This window comes from Pithys albifrons, chromosome 4 (assembly GCF_047495875.1).
Source record: "Pithys albifrons albifrons isolate INPA30051 chromosome 4, PitAlb_v1, whole genome shotgun sequence".
Taxonomy (NCBI): Eukaryota; Metazoa; Chordata; class Aves; order Passeriformes; family Thamnophilidae; genus Pithys; species Pithys albifrons.
The window spans coordinates 24035375-24057668 of NC_092461.1; the positions used below are offsets into that span (position 1 = coordinate 24035375).

Here is a 22294-nt window from a genome sequence, read left to right on the forward strand (position 1 = left end):
AAACTTGCATGTTTTGTTCAGTAATGTTTTCCAAAATGAAATAGGAAGAGTTGAGAGGAGAGAAAATAGAAAATAAAGCATACTGAAAATGTTACTTCTGCAGAAACTGATGTACTTTTCATTTATTGCAGTGCTTAAGTGAATGAGTCTGTGGACCTTAGGTAAAAGTATGGGAGAAAGATAAGTGGGTTTAAGTAAAAAACCACTGTATTATATTGCAAAAGAAAAGCTGCTGATAAAATTACACTTGGGCTATTGCATGCTGTGATTTCTCATTCATTTTAGACTAATAATTTTCTCTCATATAATAATATTTTAACTTAAAAGTTCTGACATCTGTTCCTCTACATATTTGAGTTCTGAAGATCTGATGGTTTGTTCCTCTCCTAGCTCAATTTCACTGTATTTATGATTTCTCCAAGTTTTTTTTCTTTTTAGCTATTATGCAGCTACTGAAATTAGTTAAATGGGATACTAAAGTACTCAGTCAATAAAATAAAAAAAAAAATTTAGAAATTTTAGTTTGACTTCCTCAATCTAAATCAGTTCTTAACTTTTCAAATTTGATTCTGCTCTCATACTATTGAATATCAAAATTAACTCTTCTGCTGCTACCAATTAGTATAACCAGCTAAGCCGAAGTAAGCTTGTACTTTTTTGCTCCCCAGAAAGATTTACTGTTCTGGTTTTTGTTTAAAAGTAAATAATGAAATAAAAAACATTACTATTCAATGAAGAGTGGCAACTATAGTATAATATGTATAGTATAGTATGGTATAGTATAGTATGTAAAATGTCTGACTATCATTTAAAAATAAGCTTGTCAAATAGCTTGACTATAAAGTTTCAAAGGGCATGACCAATTTGGCTTTTCATGCATGAGGATGGAAAGGGACTTTGAACTCTTGCATTCTCAACATTTCCTAGTCCTAGCCAATCCCATCTGAATGAAATCATGTCTTCCCCCCTTCCATCCCCCACCCCAGCCCCCCATTATCTAGTATGGAAACATCTGTCAGAGTGTGGGAGCAACAGAATGGTGCTTTTCTTTTTTACCTTTCTATGGGATATGTGCTGTGAGAAGAGTCAAGCTACTGCACTCTTTTTTAATGTTTGACAAAGATAACGTTGACTATGGAGAGCATGGTTTTTGACAAACTCAAACTTTCATGTTGGTAGCACCTAAGAAGAGGAAGGAAATTACTGAGAAAGAAGTAAACTATTTCTGTAACTTTACATGATAACAAGGGAAAGCTGATGTATTCTAGTAACATTGTCAGGAGTGAAAAGAATGAGCAAATTTAATTCTTTGGGCTGTGAATCTCCAGGATGCAGTCTGAAGGAAAATTCATGCACACATCTGTAGTAATATGATTGGACTGGGACTGGGAGAAGTTTCCTGCTCAAAGAATTTGTGTGTTTAGGTATAGAAGAGAACATAGCATCTCATATGAAGGTGTAAATGAAAATCCCTGATCTGGAAAAGAAGCATTTGCATGGCTTTTATATAGACTAAAAATGTCTCGAGAATAAAATTAATAATAATATCTGTGGTAAAAAAGAACGTTTTAATAGGGATAATGATAATTTCACCTAAAAATAGTGAAGGGGATACATAAATGATTTTTTATTCAAGTTCTGTATGTTGATGACAAATATTGCCTGCTGTGGAAATGTAGTTAGCTGTTTCTCTTTTCAGATAAACCAGGATTGTGAAAGGGGTCACAGAAAGCCCCAGTTTTTATAGTGCTCTGTTTTTAAATGTTATTCCTGTCATCTTTAATTCATGCTTCTTTCCATTTTTAGCTAAAGCTTTCACTAAACTATTCCTTTATGAAAAAGTTGCTTGCAGAGGTGGACTGGGCGCAGAATGAGATTTGTCCATTAGTGCTTCAAAGTGTAGAAAATTGCATCTCTGAGCTGTGGAGTTCTGCTTCAGATTTCTCCTGTCATATTGGCGAAATAATTACAGTGTCTGTAAGATGTGTATAATTATATGTTGTAATGGGAGTTCAGAAGTACTTTTGTGAATGTTCAGAAGTATGTGTATGGGAATGCTGAAATCTTGTGACACCTGATATTCTCTCCATTTCTCTTTTTTGGTAAGGACTTTCAGTTGCTGTTAGGATGCAGTGGCATACGGTGTCTTATTTCAGGGGTAATGATATTTATCTAATCTGTCTGTGACTCCTTGGAGCTCACCAATTGCTCTGACATGTTCCTAACATAGTTATGTTGCACCTTAAGACAGTGTCATCTGTAAACTTGGGAGATACATAATTATCAATGAATTTGAACATCCAGTGTATACAATTAATTGTTCTCTGTCACCTGCATGGCGTTTTGGTGCAACTATGTTGCTTTCATTGATATCCTTAGAGTGAAAAAACCCAGGATGTGAATTATGACTCTTTGTGCAATGAATTAGATTAAATAAACTGAATTATCTTCATAGGTACTCCAAACTTGCTGGTAGACTCTTGGAGGTAAGGTCATCTCTCATGTGTTTCTGAAGTCATTGGTGTGTGCTTGTCATCAAAAGACATCTCTTCCATACAAACTCCAACTGACACAGTTTTCAAGCATTTTTTCTAGCTTGACATTTCTCTTTACATTCTCTGGACTTGTACTGAGCACTCTGAGAGGATGATTCAGTATCTTACTTGATTACCACTTTGGCAGGGATCGTATTTGCCAATAACTTACCAGTCGCCCATAACTCAATCCGGGTTTAAATAACTGTAAAATAAGCAATCTGGTTACAAAACAGGAAAACAGGAGGCTGCCCAGTTATAAATGTTTTTGAAGATCAGCTTAGGTTGAGTTATCCTTAGATTAACTCCAAAGCTTCTCTCATTTTGTTTTGTTGTTTGCAGTATCCATCTAATTGTGTGGCTGGGCATCGTGGTTCTTATGCACGGGAAACCTGTTCTGACGTAAACTCTACATTTTTATTCATGGAACAGAAATTTGATCTGAACATTTGTGTTTTTTTTACGCACAACCAGGTCTGTGGTTGTGTTCAGATTCACCTCATCCTTTTCTCCTTTCTTGCCTAGATAAAGCTATTCCTACCTGATGGCAGAGAGAGTTATTAAGTATCCCCTTACTGAACCATTCAAAGACCCAGTGCTATGTTATCAACCTACAAATTGCCAGCCTAATGTGAGGTGAAACACTCTCCTTCACTGGTCATGGCAGTGTTCATGCTCCATGTACAGTCTTTTCAGTCTTTGAATCTTACAATGTATGTTATAGCTGTAGCTTGTCAGTCTTGCTGTATCCAGTCATTTAAGTGGAATTAATACCTTTGGTTTACTAATCTATATTACCCACAGTGTTCATCAGTCTTTTTCCTGACTTTTAATCTACCACTCAATAGTGGCAGACAGTTGGAATGGTAATGGGTAGAAGAAAAAATATATCCTGTTGCTTCCAAGTAGTCCCCCTCTTCCATCTGAGAAAACACAACAAAACAAAGGAAACATTTCCCTCTGACCTAAATGAAGCTTTTTTCATGCTGAGTGTTTTAAAATTCCTCTCTACCACTGACCAGGCAGCTGTGGATACATTCAGGGAGAAGGAATGAGGCAGCTTAGTAAGAATGGATGTTGATATAGATTTATTGGTGATGGTAGTGTGTGGATAGGCTGCTTGGGAAAGAAGTGCAGGATGTAGGACTGATGTTTAGTTTAAACTTTAATTCTCTGGACTATTTAAATGCTAAGGGCTTTTAACTGAAAGTGAAGTCCTGCAGCTTCTTAAGTGCATGGCATGGGGATTTGGGTTTTTTTGTTTGTTTGTTTTTTCATTTATTTTGTTAGCACTAAATCTGGTCAGCAGTGACTTTGGATTTGATGTAGACAATTTATTTGGAGTTGGCCCATCTCCTCAGAAATATATTGAAAATATCATCTTATGACTGTATCCTTCTACATGCTGTGCATGGTTTCCCTTCATTTCTATACTATGATCCACAAACACTGGTTAGGAGGTAGCATTTAGCCATATCTGTTAATGTGGATGTCTCTGTGTTTCCATCTATTTCTGTGCATGTGAACAATCAGATTGTTAAAAAAGAGAAAAGATCAGTATTGTATTGTTTCAAGAACTGCAAGGAGCACGTTTGTATTTTACAATTCTGTTGGAGTGTCTCTGTCATTGCATTCCCAACAGTATCTGCAAATTCTTGCCTTTATTTTCCTGCTGTTTTTTTCATGGGAAAATTTGTGTGGTTCCATAAAGTGAGACTGTGTCATAATTTAGGAAGAATGTGACCTTTTTTTTTCTTTTTTTTTTTTTTTAACAATTTGTGACTATGTAATTTTGGCAGCTTTTTTCTTCCAGTTGTACCTGCTATTATTAGGAACTTGACTGGAATTGGTGATTTGTGATTGGGTATGTCAATAAAGAGATTAAAACTATTCCTCTCATTTTACAGGAATTGCCTTGCTCTGTTTGCTGGCAAGATTGAATATCATCATTAAGAATATGAATGTTATTTCCTACTGAAAGAAAAAAATTTACAACAGTTTAGGTTTTTATTTTATAATTCTCTGTTTATTGTCTCTTTTAATTAACTCATCGCTCTGTAAATACACATTTTTTTTTGTAGACAGCAATAAATTAATTTGAGATTTGTGCCCTTTATATGGAGTAATTTGATCATTGTCTACCTTTTAAACCACTCAGGAGGTTGAACTGGATGACCTCCAGTGGTCCTTTCCAGCCTAAAGTTACTCTGATTCTGTTATGTGAAGAAATCTGACAAATATTTTGTGATTTAATTCAGATAATTTTTCTGGTTCTGAGTGTGGTATACTACTACTGTACAACTAGAGACATTTTACTGTAAAAAGGTGCTATTCTGATTCCTTTGGAAGTTGTGTCATGCTTTCTGAGATTTTGAGTATGCTGTTTTTTTCCTTTGGGGACCCAGACTTTCAGACAAATTGTTCCACTGAAAACTTTTGAAGAGAAAAAGCTTTGCAGTGTGAAAGGTGTGAAATGGCAGGTGTGAAACAACACAGTCTTTTCAGCAAGCAATGCATAACCTTCTTCACAAGAACATGGAAATGATTGTTGACTAATTTTAATATTTGCAACGTAGTGAGACATGAAATTCCATGCTTGTTAAAACAGACTGGGATAAGTTTTTCTCTATATTCATCCTACTGGGATTAATTTAGTCTACCACATTTAACTAATCCTACAGCTACATAATGAATCTCTTTGTAATTAGAAGATAGCTGCAATTAAGAGCTGCACATGAAATCACATCAATAGTCCTTGAGTATCTGGGCCTACCTTATTCATTAAATCAGTGAACACTCTATAAAAATAACTGCAGTATTTAAAATATGAAGGATTCTGTATTTTAAATCAGGATTATCAAGATTGTTTAGATCACCCAGCCTAAGGATATGCTCCACTGCTGCACTCTATTGCAAAATTACTTTAAATTTTACATAGTATTATTTTAAATACAGATGTTACATTAAATAATATCAATCTATATTTACTTATATACTGAAATGACCAGTATTATATTTTAATTTCCATTACAATATGTGTGTGTGTGTGTGTGTGTGTGTGTGTGTGTTTGAGATTCACCTGACAATTTCTCAGTTAGAAAGACATTATTATAATTTTTGATTGATTTCCACATTGCTATATTCACAATTTCAAAATAAATCCACAAAAATCTTTGGAGAGCAAATCCCAGCTGCGCTGTGACAACAAGGTTTGGATTTCAGAGGAAAAGAAGCTCATTGTGAAAAACCTGGGCTGAGAAAAGCATTTGACCTTGAGCAGGACACAGGAAGGCAGTTAGAGAAGTTTGGCATGACTGTGCTAATGGTGAATCTGCTTGTATGTCAGGTAAAATTCAAGCCTTAATAAAATTTCTGTGTAGCCACTTTCCGGTTTAATCTTTCCCATTTCAGTCTTTATGTAAAATGGGTTAAACCTCTGACAGATTTCAAGTGAAGGCTCATCTATGTTATCAAAACAAGTTGAATTTCTATGAATTTCTATAAATTACCCTGTAATTGTTTTACCCAATTTTTGTTTTCTTGAATTTCAATTGAAATTAAATCCCTGGAAAAGAATTAACAGTCATTTTTATTTGGCAGTTCTGCTTTTCTTTTGTTGGAATTAAAAGTTTTACCTTCTCTTACAATAGTTGAAGAAATTCACTGTTGGAGTTCTTTCATGCCTAACATGTAGAAAAAGCTCCTTGGACCTCCTGAAATGTAATGGATTCTCCCTTACTGGCTTATTTGATTTCTGATTTCTATTAATTTCTGTAATTGTTCATATTTTCTGTGTATGTGCAAGCATGTGTATTTTAACATGGATTTTCACATCCTCTCTAACCAAATTGGGTTTTTATGTATATTTTTCACAGTTGTGTATGTTTCTTCACAGAAACTTTGAAAATGTTTTCAACGTGTGTTCTTAAATGCCTTTTGAATTTGAGGCACAGTGCTTGAGTTTTGTAAAATTAGCTCCTTAATAATTGAAATGAAATTACAATTTACTTCTGCGGACTTCAGTCTGTCTACATATACGGTATAATCATTTTGATCTCTTTTGATTTTCCACTTTTAAAATGTGTTAATTTAATTGGAGTTTAGATTTGTGTGGTATTACAGCATGGTGTTAATAAGAGTTAAATGCATTTGGCTTTATTTTTATGGTGGCATGGAAAGACAAGGTTTTGCTTTTATCAATGTCTTGTAATGCCTTTCTACTGTCCTTAGATTTCAAAAAAAAACACCAAAAAACCAAACAAAAAAAAAAACCAAACCAAACCCAAAATTATTAATTTAGCATTAAAGAGGATATCAACTGCCCCTTTTAGCGAAAATGCTACCTGTGATAATCAGGCTGCAATTGTATGTTTCTGATCTTAATATTTATGAAGAAAGCACAGGAGGGAAAAAACTGCAAGGATGAACAATGTGTTCACTATGTCTGATGCTTTTGACTTGTTTCATCACTGAAAATACCAAAGGCATGGCTTGTTGTCATCTGATCCAGTTAGAGTCTCAAATCATTGCAAACAGCTGTCATTGTTGGACTATACAGTACTTCATGAAGTTGTCTTTCTGCTTGCGGGGATTTATGACCATTGTAACAGAACAAATGTGTCTTCTTGACTAGTTAGACTATGATGTGATTGAAATAAGAGTGATAGGATATAGCAGAAAGAAAAGAATTAAGTGAGGAAGAGAATGTTAGCAAGAACAGATATTACAGCGCAGACTGCATTCTTTCTTTTCTGAGTTAGTTTGGAAATAATCTCAAATCTGCTGGAGATGATGGTAGCTCAGTCCCTTACTGTAGCAGGAAGGACCAAAAATTACTATGGATCGTTGAGTCACTGCTGCTGTTCCTTGGGTCACTCCTTTCAGATCCCATGTCCCTCTTTACTGATTTCATCCAGTGAAAGCAAAACTTCCGTGACATAGAAAGCAACCATACAGCAGACAGCATGCAATCAGATTATATCATGATTATTTCAAATATGAATTTTCCTTCCTTTTCTGGAGTATTTCATCTTATTGTCAGATTAATATGTGACTTTAGGAGCATACTTGAAGGTCTCTTATTGCACAGTTATTTTATAATATCCATTTTAGGTGATAGTTTAATGAACTTGCTTTTATTCTGTCCCCTTTTGCTAATAGTTGTGGTTAATTTTTTGGCAGAGATTGTAATGACTATTTATTTCCTGATGACATTTAAACCCAGACCTGTGCAGAACGGATTATTAGTTTGAGAGTTCTCTATGATCAAGAGCAAAGCATGATTTACGGGGTTGTTTATTACCTCTATGACAATTACTGGAAAATAAAACTTTATGTTTGGTAAAAATGTGTGAAGTAATAATTTATTGTGGACATAATTTTGTAGAGTAAATCTGCAAAAAATCTAATTGTTGTTTTTATTATTGAGATTTATGGCATACTAGGCACTTGAGAAACATTGGGTTTATATGAGTGAAAATGTAGCCTCTTGTATATTTTATCCTCTTGTTGTCAAAGTTCAACTTTCCTTTCATAGTTCCCTTCCAGATAGTAAATGGTTCTACAATGCTTTCTATTCATAGTCTCCTTGGACTTTCAGTTCTTTTTCTGAATTGCCTGGCTTTATTTTAAAGTCAGGGAGGATACTGTCTCATAACTGCTTTATCTTTTTCTTTGAAGCATTTTTGACTCAACACAAGAACACTAGGAACTTCCTGCAGGGTAAGACCATGGTCCATCTAGCACAGTATGCTATCTCCAAGAAATGCAAGAGAAGCTGCTATTAAAATGCAGAGCACACGCTTGATCACTTTTTGTGGCCAGTTTCCTTCATACCTTGCCCAGCCTCCACAGGTGTGTTAGCAACATCAGAGGGTACGCTTCCCTGCCTTGTCTTTTTAGTATTAGTTTATGGACACAGTGTCCCGGAATTTGTTTAATCTCTTTTTGATCCTGATGGTACATTGCGATCTTCTGTGGCAGAAGGTTGAGGAAAGTCATTATTCTCTAGGTAAAGGTGTCCTTCCTTTTCATCTTTTTCAACCAATTTTTTTACTAGTTTGATTGAGTACTTGGGTTTTTTTGGTGTTTCAGGGTTTTGGTGAACATTTCCACCTTCACCTTATCCAATGCTTTCATAATTTAAGCCTTTTTGTAGATGACTCAGAACAGAAGCTGATTTTAGTACTCAGTGAATCTTTTTTTTTTGTTTAATGTGGGTAGCTTGTTTTGTTCTTTGAACATTGCCCAGGTTTTAGAAGTTGGAGTCACAAGTTTTGGGAGCTGGAATTCAGAAGTAGAATGGCAGAGATCTTTACACATTTGCAACTTTTACTCTGCCAACATAAAGTTTTAACATACACTTTATAGCTTGTATTGAATACCCTTCTGACACCTTAATACATATATTGTATTAAACCACAAACATAGTATTTGCAACTATTTTTTCCTTTAGAAAAACTATAGAGTCTTCTTCTGTGAAATTAGGTATACAGACAACATTTGAAGTCAGTGGCTGTAGTCTAAGTGTCTTTCCAAGGGAAAACTCTTTAATTACCTGATAAATTTTTATTTTTTTTACACAGTAAGGGGGAAGCTGATCTTGAAAAACCTCTGGAAATGGTCCTGTAGTGGGCTGGCCCAGTTAGCATCAGTTTTTGTAGTCTACTAGTTTAATTATTGCAACAGGGTCTTTCTTGTTACACAGTGAAAAGCTACCACTGTTGAATTTGTCCCAAAGAGCTACAGTTATTTTATTAACTGTAGCCTTTTTACTCCTGGCTGTGATCAAAGCAGTGCTTTCCCCTAACTCATACTGCAATGGCATGTTTAGATTTGCATGCCAGCTTCAGTGCCAAGGTGTTGCACTCCTCAGTGGGAAATTCTGGTCAGAGTAACATTAAATTGAGTGAATTTTACACATGCCAAGCCAGTTTTGATTAACTATCTTAACACAATTTTAAAAAAAGAATGTCTAGATGGGAAATTGTGAGTCATTGTTGGAACATAACTTGATAAAATGAATGATTAGTATCTTTTTGTGCAGTTGTCCCCAGTGTCAAAAGTAACATTCCCTGTGATACTCTATATGCTAGGAAATAGAATTTTAATACGTAAAATATGTTAAAATTTCTACTCCAAATACCCTTCAGAGTTCAGGCAACACCACTCAGAATAGAAACTGGTGACAATAGGGAGACAAGGTTTATGAGAGCAGGTTACATCCATGGGCTTTGGCATGGATTCACAGCTTGGGCCCACTGCAGTTTGTGCCATCACAGTCCAAACTAGTGACATTTACAACAGCAATGTCTGTGAACCACCAAGTAGTACTATCAACGTCATCCCAGTTCTCCTAGGTCATGGTCAGCAGTATAGGTCAGAGGCTGTAGTAGTGAATTTATTTTTGGAGAAGCTGGGGACAAAACTGCCAACATGAAAAGTACTCAGAATGGGTTTCATTTAAGGAAGGATCTTCTTCTCTATCTTGTGCAAACTGAATCTTTCTATTTTGCATGAGCCATGAAGATTTTTACTTACAGCTTTAGCTTGTGTTCTGTGACAAGAATGAATTTTTTTGTAGGTTCATGATCATCACTGATAGCCCGCAACATGGTGTCATTATACCGTTTGGTGCCCAACTCCCTCTAGTGGCATTAGTACAGCAATCTGTATGAGAACTTTCACTACCCTTCTGAAAGCAGCTGCATAAAATATGCAGAAAAATAGTCTGTTACGTACCCATCTAGACAGCTACACTATGGCAGCGCATCGTCCTTTAAATCACCATGGAAAAGAACTGCTTACATAGTAGATGAAAATGTGGCCCTGCTGAAGCATGGGAGAAGAAATATGGAGAGCAGCAAACACATCTGAAATTTGCTAAGCTCTAACAGTCAAGAGTGATGGGCCAGAGTCCTGGATACCCCTCAGTGAAAGCAGGAAAGCCACATACTTCTGTGTAGGATGTTACACCAGTGTTAACCAACAGTGAATGCTACATGCTATGCTATGCTCAAGCACTCCCCATCTCCAAGGAATGGATAACATAAACAAAAATGTGTTTCAACTAGGCAGTCATAGTGATGACTCACATTAAAGATTACTTCCAACACAGTTTCAACACAGTGACAGGCTTTGTGATTATGTCACACTTTGGTGGAACAGGCTCCTTTTAATAGTGTCAAAAAACTGTGCCCTGTAAATTAATGCTGTGTTTACTGGCAGGTACAGACACCCAAGTGCAGGCATCCAGTGATGAGCATTAGCATTAGCAAGTCTGAGATACTGAGGTCCTTCAGAGCTTGGCATCACTACTTTCAATATTCTGCCAGTTCATATAAAAAGATAATGAAATGGGCCATTCATGAAAAAGATCAATGGTCAGGGCCATTGGCCATTCTGCAGACTGTGACTCAGTCCAGAAAGCCTGTCTCCTCTTTCTACCTGCTCAGAAGCCTTTGAGTATCTACTTCTACAATATTGAACTGAAATACACTGACATTTTGAAATATGTTGTAAGGTCCCAAGCCTCACATATTATCTATGTCTGAAATAAGATGAAGGGTAGAAGTGTCTTATTTCAGTCAACATGGGGAAAATATTCTTGAGCCATGGTGAAATAAAAAAGCAACCTCTGTGATAAATGGAGCTCTCATCTTCTTGAGTCATTAGACCACTACTGAAAGTAGGAGAAAAGCAGCATGGCCAAGAATGGAAGAGCTATTGGCTGGGGCCATTTGCTACGTGTATTTTGGATGAGTTTCTGTGGTAGCATGACTGATAGCTCTTCTGCTTTGCAACAGCATTATGATACTCAGATTTCAAATGCAAATACGAGAATTGACGAGTCACTTTTTTATCAAGTGTTTGTTAACCCAGTTCCAGTGCAACCCAGCCCTTTTGAAGTTCAGCAACGGAGAACTTGAAGTCTGAATATGTAGTGTCAAAGGGGTTGTACCTTCTAAAAGCACTCTCTGTAGTTGTGGAATGTTAAAACTATCCATTTATTTTGAACAAGGAAAATAGTGGGGTAGCTTCAAAAATGGATAGTTGTTTACAGATATACAACAAATTTGGAGTTGATACAGCTGATTCCACTAGAAATATTACAAAATGCCAAAATATTTTTTACGTGCTTAATAGGCTGTTTTATGTCAAAATTGCAAAACAACAGCATCATATGCTATCTTATATCCACTAATGTGTTTTAATAAGTACCTAGCATACACTTCACAAATGGAGGGAGTTATTTAGTCTGGCTATAAAGTCAGTTAGCAAAAAATGTGCAAGTGCTATTTTTTTGGAGACAAGACAGTTAGAGAAGGATAATTTTTTCTTTTCTAATAATAAAATTTTCACAAACATGTGAATGCCATTTTCCCGCTAGCCAATGAGAAAACTGAACTTAGACACAACAAAACCTTGTTTTCATGAAAAATCACTGAAGATGAGGGCATTTGAAATCCTTCTTCCCAAACTAGAGTCCAGGATTATTCTTCAAACCATTTTTTAATCATAGATTCATAGAATGATTTATCTTGGAAGGGAACTTAAAGATCATCTGCTTCCAACCTCCCTGCAATGGCCAGGGACACCTTCCACTAGACCAGGTTGCTCAGGGCCCCATCCAGCCTGGCCTTTAACTGGAAATGTCTTAGGCAACCAGTCTTAGATGCTGGTAAGGTATTTTGGTTCTGGCATCCATTCTTCTTATGCCTGTATTAGAGGACATCCCTTGTTGCTTCCTAACTCATTATTTGTGTTTTCTCCTATACTAATGCCTGTTATCATGACAGAAAATATGAATGCTTTAACATAATTTGTTCTCAGCAATATCACATTGGCTGTCACCTATGTTCTTCTTAACTTTCAGAAATCTTGATTGTGAATTTTTTATTATTTTCTCTGTTGCCGCTATAGGAATTAAAGCTAATCTGACCAGTTTTATAGTCCTTTTCTCAGCCTTTTGTAGGCATGTGCATTTTTTAGCCTGCCATACTTTCCCAGGTTTTGGGACTATCTGTTCTTTCAGTATCACAGTTCATTTTTTTGGCCAGGACAATTTTAAAACATCACACTTGTGTAACCCTTCTCTTACCTAGACTGAATTTGTACACCATTTGCTGTTGGTTTTATTAACATCTGATCACTGTTAAAACTTTTAGGGACAACTGAAACCAAAAAGGAATCAAACACTTTTGTTTCCTTGTACTACCAGCTGGTAGATTGGAAGAGTAGAGTAGCAAAGCTTTTGCTCTGCCTTTTTGTTACTGTATTTTCTTGTTATCCCTCATTTCCTGTGTAGTTCTGTTTCATTTCATGCCATTGAACTTTTTGACTTGAGCATATGGGATAGTTAGGCAGCACTGAAATGAGTATGAGAGATGAGGAAGAGGGTGGATTAATCTTGATGGAGGAACTGGAGAAAGATGAGTAGAGCACAGAAGTGGACATCCTTCTCCATCCAGCTCTGTCTTCATGATGGAAAAGAATGTCTCTCCACTGTCCTGTAGGAACACATATCATAGGGCTTAGGTTTGACTATGAAATCATTACATGCAGATGTGTAGAAAACAACCTGAGAGGAAGGAAAGGGAGAAGCAAATTATTATTGCTCACACCTGACTGGGAGCTTTCTGAGCTACATGCATATACAACAGTTAAATGGTGAATAGGCTTGCAAGTCAAATAAAACTGATGGAAAATCTTACATAGAGATATAATTATATACGAGCTGGCACATATTCAGAATTGCCTTCTCATGTATACAAAACCTGTGTCCCAAGTCTAGTTACATTTTCTCAGCTGTGTGGTGGAGATTGGAACATACACATACCATCAAATACGTATTTTCTGTGTATAGTGAAGGAATCCCTTTTGCAGGTGGGACTGTGCATTTGGGGAGTTTGTTCCATAAAGTTAGTCTGGAGACTGGTATCCTTATCCTTTAAAAGAAGCTAACAGGAAATTCTGCATATGGACTGGGATTTTCTGAAAATGTTTTTCATGACTAAATAAATCTTAAAATGTAGTGTTTTGATGGAATTTAGCATAGGTCATGTATATACATGTGAAATATATTCTTATTAAACCAAAATGCTTGGCTGAACTTGGGCTTTTTTTTTCCATAATGTCAGATATTTTGAATTTTTACTGCATCAGAGTGTATGAAATCTCTCTGTATTGAAATTAAGGCTCCATGGAGGGATTTGGTAAATTGTTTTGTAATGCAGTTCACAATGAGGATCCACCAGTCCTGACAAAACTACTCTTTACCTGTAAACGGTGTTAACAAAATAAAATTTGAAAAGATAAATTTGAAGGTAAATATGAAAACTTTGGAGTATTGTGTAGGTCTGAAACCACGATGTAGTATCTTGCAACTGCACTTCTTAAATCTAATACAATGTAAATTTCCCAACACTTTTAAAAATTAATTCTTCATAAATCAATTTTCTGCAGTGGTTGGTTGTTAATGTTCCTCTAAAAACTTGTGTAACTTTATTTTGAAGAGAGTTCAAAATTAAATGCTATTTTTAAATGTTATTATGAAGTAAATTTGACATGCTTCTTTTTTTGTCTTTCTGTCTTGCACAGGTGTCATTTTTCTTGTTCATCATTTTTGTGGTGTATACCATGCTGCCCTTCAACATGAGGGATGCTATAGTTGCCAGCGTCTTGACCTCTGCATCTCATACAATTGTGCTCAGCGTCTGTCTGTCAGGTACAGCTGTAGTAAAGGAACACTTGGTTTGGCAGGTAGGTGTTTTGTGGAATTAATGATTAATTGTGTGCTGAATAGCCTGGTAAATGAGCCACGTGTGCCTTAGTGGGAGCTTGGGAGTATAAACTTACTTCTGTCTTCGTTTCTGAATTGCTAATTAAGAGGTAATTCTCTTTTGAAAATGAAGGTGTCAGGGATGTTATGTCTTGCTGAATTGCACACTTAAGCGGTAGAATCTACAGCCACATAGCTCTTACCAATGTAAAAACTTCCTTGAAAAACTATGTGATGCAGCTGTGTTGTGGTAGATGCATCACCCCTCTGTTTTGTAAACCACTTTATTCCTCTCCTCATCTCTTTAAAGCTTAGCTTCCAAGACCAAGGATTTTTTCCAGGCATCAAAGTGTTATCTTTGACTCAAAATCCCCTCACATTGTTCCTTTGAATACCCTGAGGTCCACTGAGTTAAAGATCTGCTGTGAAGACATTGCCCTCTCCAAGTCTGCTGTAGGTCTCATCTCCTATAATTCTCAGCCATTTATAGGAATTTTACAGCATCATCTGGGTTGGGTGGGCCCAATGATTGAGGGAGACTGGCTGGCTCCAGAGACTGTGACATTTAGGGAACCCATCTGTGCTTGCAGTTGGGTTTTGGATTGTAACTCTGATAATCTGCTACTTGGCATAGTGCAGATTAATAATATGTAATAGTCCCAATATTAGGAGTTGTTTTTCCTTACCCTTTTGCAGATCTTTTAAATGGTGAAATATTACAGTTTTACTTGTAGTATTGTGACAATCACAGCTGTCATTGATAGAAATCAGTGTTTTTAAGGGAAAATTTAGATTTCATTTTGCAAAACAAATACTTATGTTTCCTTTTTGATATAGTTATGCCATCTCAGGAAAACAGAATTATTTTAGCTTTTGCGTCAAAATGATACTGAAGCTTTAAAGTAAACACATTTTTATAAACATACTAATAGAACAAGAAAGACATGATACTGTTCGTTGTGAATAGCATTAAGACTGAAGACAAATAGTAGTTTTTACCTTTTAAGTTACTTGAGACTTACTTTGAAAAACATTGTGCCTCAAAGGATAACTTTTAAATTACAGTGATTTTACAAAAGTCCTGCCTTGTAAATTGTTGTTCAGGAAAATGCATTTTATTTCCAGATTCGGCTGCAGATCTGTGCTCTATGGAATGTTGAAATTGAAGTCTGATAAACAGAATATGTTCTAAGATGTAATTCCCTGTAGAAATCGTAAATGATAAGAGAAGTAGGTTTGCTCTTCTCTTGCTAATTTGGATTAGTTGAGTGTTTTTTTTGTGGAGGTTGCAAAGTTATGCTGTATGTTAAGCAAGAACTGTGGTCATCAGCAGTTAATACAGTATTTCAGTAATTCAGTAATACTGTTATTGTTATTTGTAGTGGAATAAATCAGGGAAAATGTTATTCCCGGTTTTATGTGAACCTATGGCTTTTATTCTGGACATAGACATACTGCTAAAGCAGTATTAATGTTTCCCACTCCTCTAAAGTTAATTTGGGTTAAAGTTGCTGTTGCAAAAATTATTTACTTTTCCTGCCTATCTTTCTGGACCATTAGCATTTGATATGTCTAAAACAGTACTCTCAGAAGATGTTGTGTTTTTAGACGCCTAATATCTACAGAATCAAAAGAAATAAATTATGGTCTGTGATGTACCATTAGTGTCTTTCAGCTCTTCTATAACTTCCTGTTCCATTCCGAAAGAGTAGAAGTCTTTCAGCGATTTGTAGATTTGTTTAGAGTATTTAATTTCCAGGTTGCTATTAATTTGCTATTCTGTCTTTGTAAAATGTGTTGTGTTATGAATAGCTTGGCAGTTACTGGGTGTATTGAGTGAAGTGCATTCTTGTGAAAGCATGGAAGGGACTAAATGACACAATCTCATTTCATTTCGTTTGCCCTCTGTACAGTTTTAGATTACTATTGTTTATACTTTGGAGTGTAAGCAAAAAAATGTTTGTGTTCTTTTCTTGTGAAAATCAAGACCACAAATAAGGGCTTAGATTAGAGATACTGATTACACTAAAAAGAGAAAGAACATTTGTCAATTATATACCTCAATTTGATATAGGATATTATAACTTATCTACCTTATATAATAGCAAGTATCCTTCTGTAAAGAGTACCTGTATCTCCTTTATAGTTACTTTATATGTATTGCAAGATTTTGATTTCTCTGAGCTTTCTGTTCTCTTTTCTGAACAAACATTCTTTCAACCTTTTCTTCTTATGTCAGGTTCTCCTGCTGTATAATGCTTTTGATAGCCCTCTGCTGGACCCCCTCCAATTTTTCAGCATTTTTTCAAGTACTCTGATTGGCATGGCATAGCATTTTGAAAGTTAATTATACCTTCCCTCTATCAGTAGAGGAAAATTGATGTTCAGAAATGTTCGCTCATTTTGAGATTTGGCAGCTCCTATCTTACTGGTTTTGTTGTCCTCTCAAAGATTTTTACATCCAAAAAGTGGCTTCACTAAAGCTGAAAAGCTTAGGATACTCTTGATTATCCAGTGTTGGTTGCAGTTAGAGATACAAAGATAAAAGCCTGCTACTGGGGTAAACAGTTTTTCAGCAGACTCTCTTCTGGTTACTGTTAGACCTGTACATGTCTTTTGGGGAGAGGGAATCCATCTTGGTATAAAAATTGGCAGTGGTGGAGATACACTTCCACAAGCCTTCATGTTTCTTCCATGGTTGTTGACTGTCAATATTAAAATTTTGTTCATCTTTCCTAGTAGGAATTTGTCTAGCCTTGCCACCCAGCTTCTGCATCTCATTTTTTTCTGGCCAGTAGGCTGACAGACCCAATAGTATCCAATTTCTGTTTCTCCCGCGAGTGTATTTCTAGATTATCATGAATTTCCCTCATAACCTTTTTGTCAGTAAAATAAATGAGTTGCCTGCTTTTGCACTAGCTAAGCCTTTCATCACTTTCACAGTTGTTCTTTGAGTCCTCACTTGTGCTTCATCAACATCTTTCTTGCAGCATAGGCATTAGCCTTAGAAGAGCATGCCAGGAGCAGCTGCAGCATTGCCAAATGCTAATAAGGGGCCAGATCTACAACGGGGTTAGTGTGCTGTGTGCTCAGCAAGGAGACACAGACTCTACAGTAACATACCTGGTTAGTCTCCCAGTGCAGTTCTGTGGGGAATTTAATGCACAGCTGTGGGATCTGTGACAGGCAGGAGGAAAAAGAGTCCTGTGTTTCAGCCTCAGTTTATGAAAAAATAACAGTGTATGTAGGTTTTGGGGTTTTTTTCTGTTGAAAATTTTAATCCTAACCTTTACAAGGCACACAGTCTTGAATCTGGGACTCTGCCCCTTCTTTCCAGGTGAGGATCCTATGGCCAAGCAGAGGATGTTCTGTCTGCTCCAGGACTGCTGTAAGAGAACAAAACTCAAATTATGGTGTTAAGGCATTTGGCTCAACAGACTTTCACAACTTTAACATCTTGTTCAGTTATTCCTGGAATGGAAAGTATTTAACTGCCATCTCTTGCTATAAACACATAACTTGTTTTTCCCCAAGCCAGAACAGATTCTAATCAAATGCTTGTGTTTTTCATTCTCTATGATCAACTGCTTAGCCATTCTGATCTCCTAATGGCTTGATAGTATCATTAGAGGTAATTTTGTTCTTAATTTGTTAAAAAAAGAACTAACTAAAATAATTAAGCATCCTATATGCTTCCATTTTTCTTTTCCCCTAAGTTTTCTATGAAAAGTGTGATTTTTTTTATTTTGGTCTTTTAGTTTTACTTTCCCAACAAACAATTTTGTTGCTCTTGCAATCTGTTTTCCTGAGCTGTGGCTAAGTTTTTTCCAAACCTCATCTAAATCACTACAAACATTTTTGGGGTGATTTTTTCTTTGGGAGCTTCTTGCAGGACTGTAAAAGGAGTCCCTTTTAGAGGCACAAAACTGTAGTTAGCAGAATGCATGTGTACATACATACAATTTTTTATTGGTTTTGGACTTTGTTCAAGAATGTATATATCAAAAAGAAACAATTTTTAATGACTTCTGTGAAAGCCTTTGTTTGTGTGATCTGGTGGCCTGGATAATTCTTAAGATACTGTTCTGTCCTGGTGGGCAAAAAACAAATACTTTATGAAAAATTTATTTTCAAGAATGTTGGAATTAGGAAATTCCAAGGCTACATCCACAAGATCTTTGCATTTGTCATCAGCTATGCTGAGACCTGCTGTTACGAAATTAAAAATAAATGGCTATAGCCTATTCAGGAAAAAAACAAATGAACCAAACAACAATGGATCTAAAAGGGGAATGTGGTTTTATTAAAAAAAAAATCCAATTTCCTGGGCACTACATATCTTGAAACAAATTATACCAAAATCTCATAATCATAAGTGAAAGAAGATTTTTCAAAGATGGACAATTTTGATATGTCATCTATAATATACATTTGGATGTTCTAATCCACATGCAAAATATAGGCATATACCTCATGTTTAGATCACTGATTTAAACTCATCTGTTCACTGAATATCTTTTAATAGGTGATGATATTTATAAAAAATGTTTAGTGTAATAGAGTGGCATAGCAGCAAAATAAAAATAAAAAGCATCAGCATTCCCTGGCTAATAAAAGAAGAAAATATACAGCTCTAGGGCTCAGAAATAGAAGTTGGTTTATGCTGCTATCACACACTGTAAGGAAAAAATCATCTTTATTAAAAAAATCCAGAAAAAAGACCACATCTTTAAGTACATTCACTGCTGTATAACCCCTAAGGCTGTATAGCTGCATAGTGAAAGTCTAAAGCACACAGGAGTTTTAGTAGTCTGAATGGCTAAAAAGCTGTTACTGTGGGTTGAATTTTTGTTTCTTCCTTGAATACCTTTTTTGAAGGAGATGTAAAACAATTATTCCTGAAGGTAATGCAGCTTTAAGAACTCTTGTTTTCTGCTGCACAGTTACACAAAGTGAGTTGCTGTTGTCCCTGTTCCAGGTGTGAAGGACAGTGACTGCTGTGGAAGAGGGAAGCTGTATTTCTTGTAGCAGCAGTTGCCACTGCCCCTTACCTCATGCCTTTTCCCCTTGCTGTCCCCACTCTGGCAGCAGTCTGGCTCATCGCATTGTACAACAGCTGCAAGACATATAGGGAGAGGAATGCTATATCCTGCATAGCACAATGCATTAGGCATTGATTTTATTGCATGTTTCTTTACTCTTCATTTTATACTTAAACTAGGCAGATATTAAAAAGTCATCTGTTGTGGTGTTTTTAACTAATTTTTTCAATTAGCAGATGTACTTTGGGTCTCACTTATTTTTTAAAGACAATCTGTACAGTTTGTATATGCTTAAGAAGAGCCCACTTGCCTACAAGACTATAGATATGTAGAAGAATGCATAGCTGTATTTCAGAGTATTTAAGCATTAACATGGTGTGCTGGTTTATACATAAACTGGTGGGAGAAATGAACTGACTCGAGAGATTATAAATTACAGTTACAATTTACTGAAAAGATTACAATAATTCAATGACACAGAGCAAAGTTGGTTTTAACCCACAAAACATAGATATATAACTCAGCACCCTGGGGCACAAACAGAATGGTGTTTGTCACCACATGGTCCCCTTGAGTACAAAGTAAAAGGAAAGGAAAACGTGTTGGTGAGGATGATGGTCACAGTCTGGTCGAGAATGGCAGTCACAGTCCTGTTGAGGTTCTGGTCCTCCTCTGGATCCAACAAGTGGTACCAGAAGTCCCCAAACCCCAAGATTGGGGTTCAGGTGGGAAAGCCCAATACCTTCCCTCAGGGCCAGAAGTTTCACAATGGGTGATTTAATTCTGAGTCCTGGGCTATTTTTGGAATCTTTGATGGCCCATTAGCAGACAGGACCCCTCAGCCTGGGTGTGAAGGTGCTAATGCCTCTCCAGGGGGAGTTATCACAGCTGAGTAATTGGTATGAAGACAGGACACTCCCCTATCTCACAGAGTTTTTTAATAGCCAGCTTACATCCTGAGGGGTCAGGTGTGCCCTGGGCAGCTGCTGCAAATGGTCCGTTATTAACAGTTCATGAGAAATTACATAGAGGGTGTAGGCCACTGTGATTATCTCAGTTGGTTAAAACTTGGTTGTAATAACACCAAGGTCGTGGGTTCAATCCCCTATATAGACCATTGACTTAAGAGTTGGTCTCGGTGATCCTTGTGGGTCCCTTCCAACTCAGAACAGTCTGTGATTCTGTGAATACACAGTTTTGGTTACACCCACACAGTGGTAAACTGGTCCCAGGTGCTGTAACTAGGACACATGGAGAATGTGAACAACATCCGGAGAGTCCCTAAGGCTGTAAAGGGAAGACCTGTAATACTTAATATGATGGAAGATTCAGCAAAGTCTTCGAATTGCATTGTGAAATCAAATCATGTGTGCAGGCAGCCATGTGGGTTTTCAAAAGCAGCATTTACCTGGAGTTCAAATTAAGCATTTAAGAAAATAGTTCTGGTGCAATGTGTAGGAAATCATCAAAGCACAGAAGATAAGCAATAAATGCCTCTTTGTTTTTACATAATGGAAATATCTCCAGTTAGCATTGATTCTTAGACTTCATTGAAAGGGGCAGATTGCCATTTGTGTCAACTGCATTTAAGGTAATACTTTTATCAGCAATGAATTTCATCTGTATATTTATCAATTTTATACTGCTTTAGCTTACATTTCTTATCCTATATATGACATTTGTTTTAGCAATTTCAGTTTTCCAAAATAATTTTTTCTGAGCAAGTACCCAGTCCTTCAGTACTTCACAGTTCATGAAATTTTAAAATGTCTATGTCAGAATGCTGCTATGCCTCCAAAACCATTAAAAGAATTAAACAGGTGTTCAGAAATCCCAGTACTTCTAGGCTGGAGCACCAACTAAACTCTCACCCATACAGCATACCTTTTGCAAGAGAGTTGTGTTCCATATCCTTTTAAGGATGACCATATAAATAACTTACCAGTGAAAGGTTAAATCCATGCATTCAGAATTTTGTAATACTGTCCATTCACATAATTTTTCTTCAGTAAAGAATCTTAATTACTTCAGTTGAGTTTTACTGATTCCTTTCCATTTTCACAGACATTCCCCAGCCTTTTCACTTGCATAGTACTTTTACAGCTTGATATTATTTGTCAGATTTATTGTAATTTACTTCTTATTGCAGCTGAAGCATTAAATTCTGAATGATACTTGCTATAGACATGATGCTTTGTCATTTAATCTACTCGTAGAGTTATCATCTAACCCTACATGTTATTTTCAAGAATTCAGTAGCAGGAAAATATCTTTCACTATCAATATGTGGATACATTTCCCCATCCTGTTAGTCACTTTTAGTCCAGTATAAAACACCTATTTTTTGAGTCAGAATCCAGCTGAGATGCCTCGCTTGCAGTGTTTCAAGACCCCATCTGTTTGCAGACACCTGCAGTAGGATGTGATCATTGTTTGTCCTCTAAGCCCCTGCCATCCCCCAATGCTAAACTGCTGGTCAAACAGAAGTCATCCCTCTTCCAATCATCTTCCAAAATTTGTACTCCTGTCAGTGCTTGCTCACACAAGTCCTTGGATAGCCCTTGTTTCCCTCAGCTCACTCTGCCATGTATTTGTCCCCAGTGTGTTTCAGTGACATAACCACAGCCTCCCAAGTGCCAATCTTGTAGATGCTGTGTGTGATGGAATCAGTTAATGCTCTCAAGTAAGTACATGGAGGCCAGAACCAAACAAGGTAAACTTCTGCTACATGTAATTTTTTTTGTTAGCAGTTACAGCTTTGCTGCTGGTGAAAGGGGAGCTGCTCTCTGACCCTGTAGCTGGTACCACAGCACAGCTTTTGTTTACCTGTCTAAACTCCTACCCCTTCTTCCTCCCCCAAACAAGATTGTCAGGTGTCGACTTTCTCCAAATAATTCCTGACATATTCTGTTCCCTGAGATATGTCAAGGCTCATGGAA

The 22294-nt window shown here is 36.5% G+C and overlaps 1 protein-coding gene across 1 annotated transcript in view; it reads left to right on the top strand.

Annotated features, from left to right (window-relative positions):
* ADCY2 (adenylate cyclase 2) overlaps window positions 1–22294 on the top strand; it is a 213817-nt gene that overhangs the window by 50651 nt on the left and 140872 nt on the right. The window contains exon 3 of the mRNA XM_071553661.1: window positions 14133–14294. Coding sequence (XP_071409762.1) covers window positions 14133–14294 — 162 coding nt within the window. The remainder of the gene's footprint in view (window positions 1–14132; window positions 14295–22294) is intronic.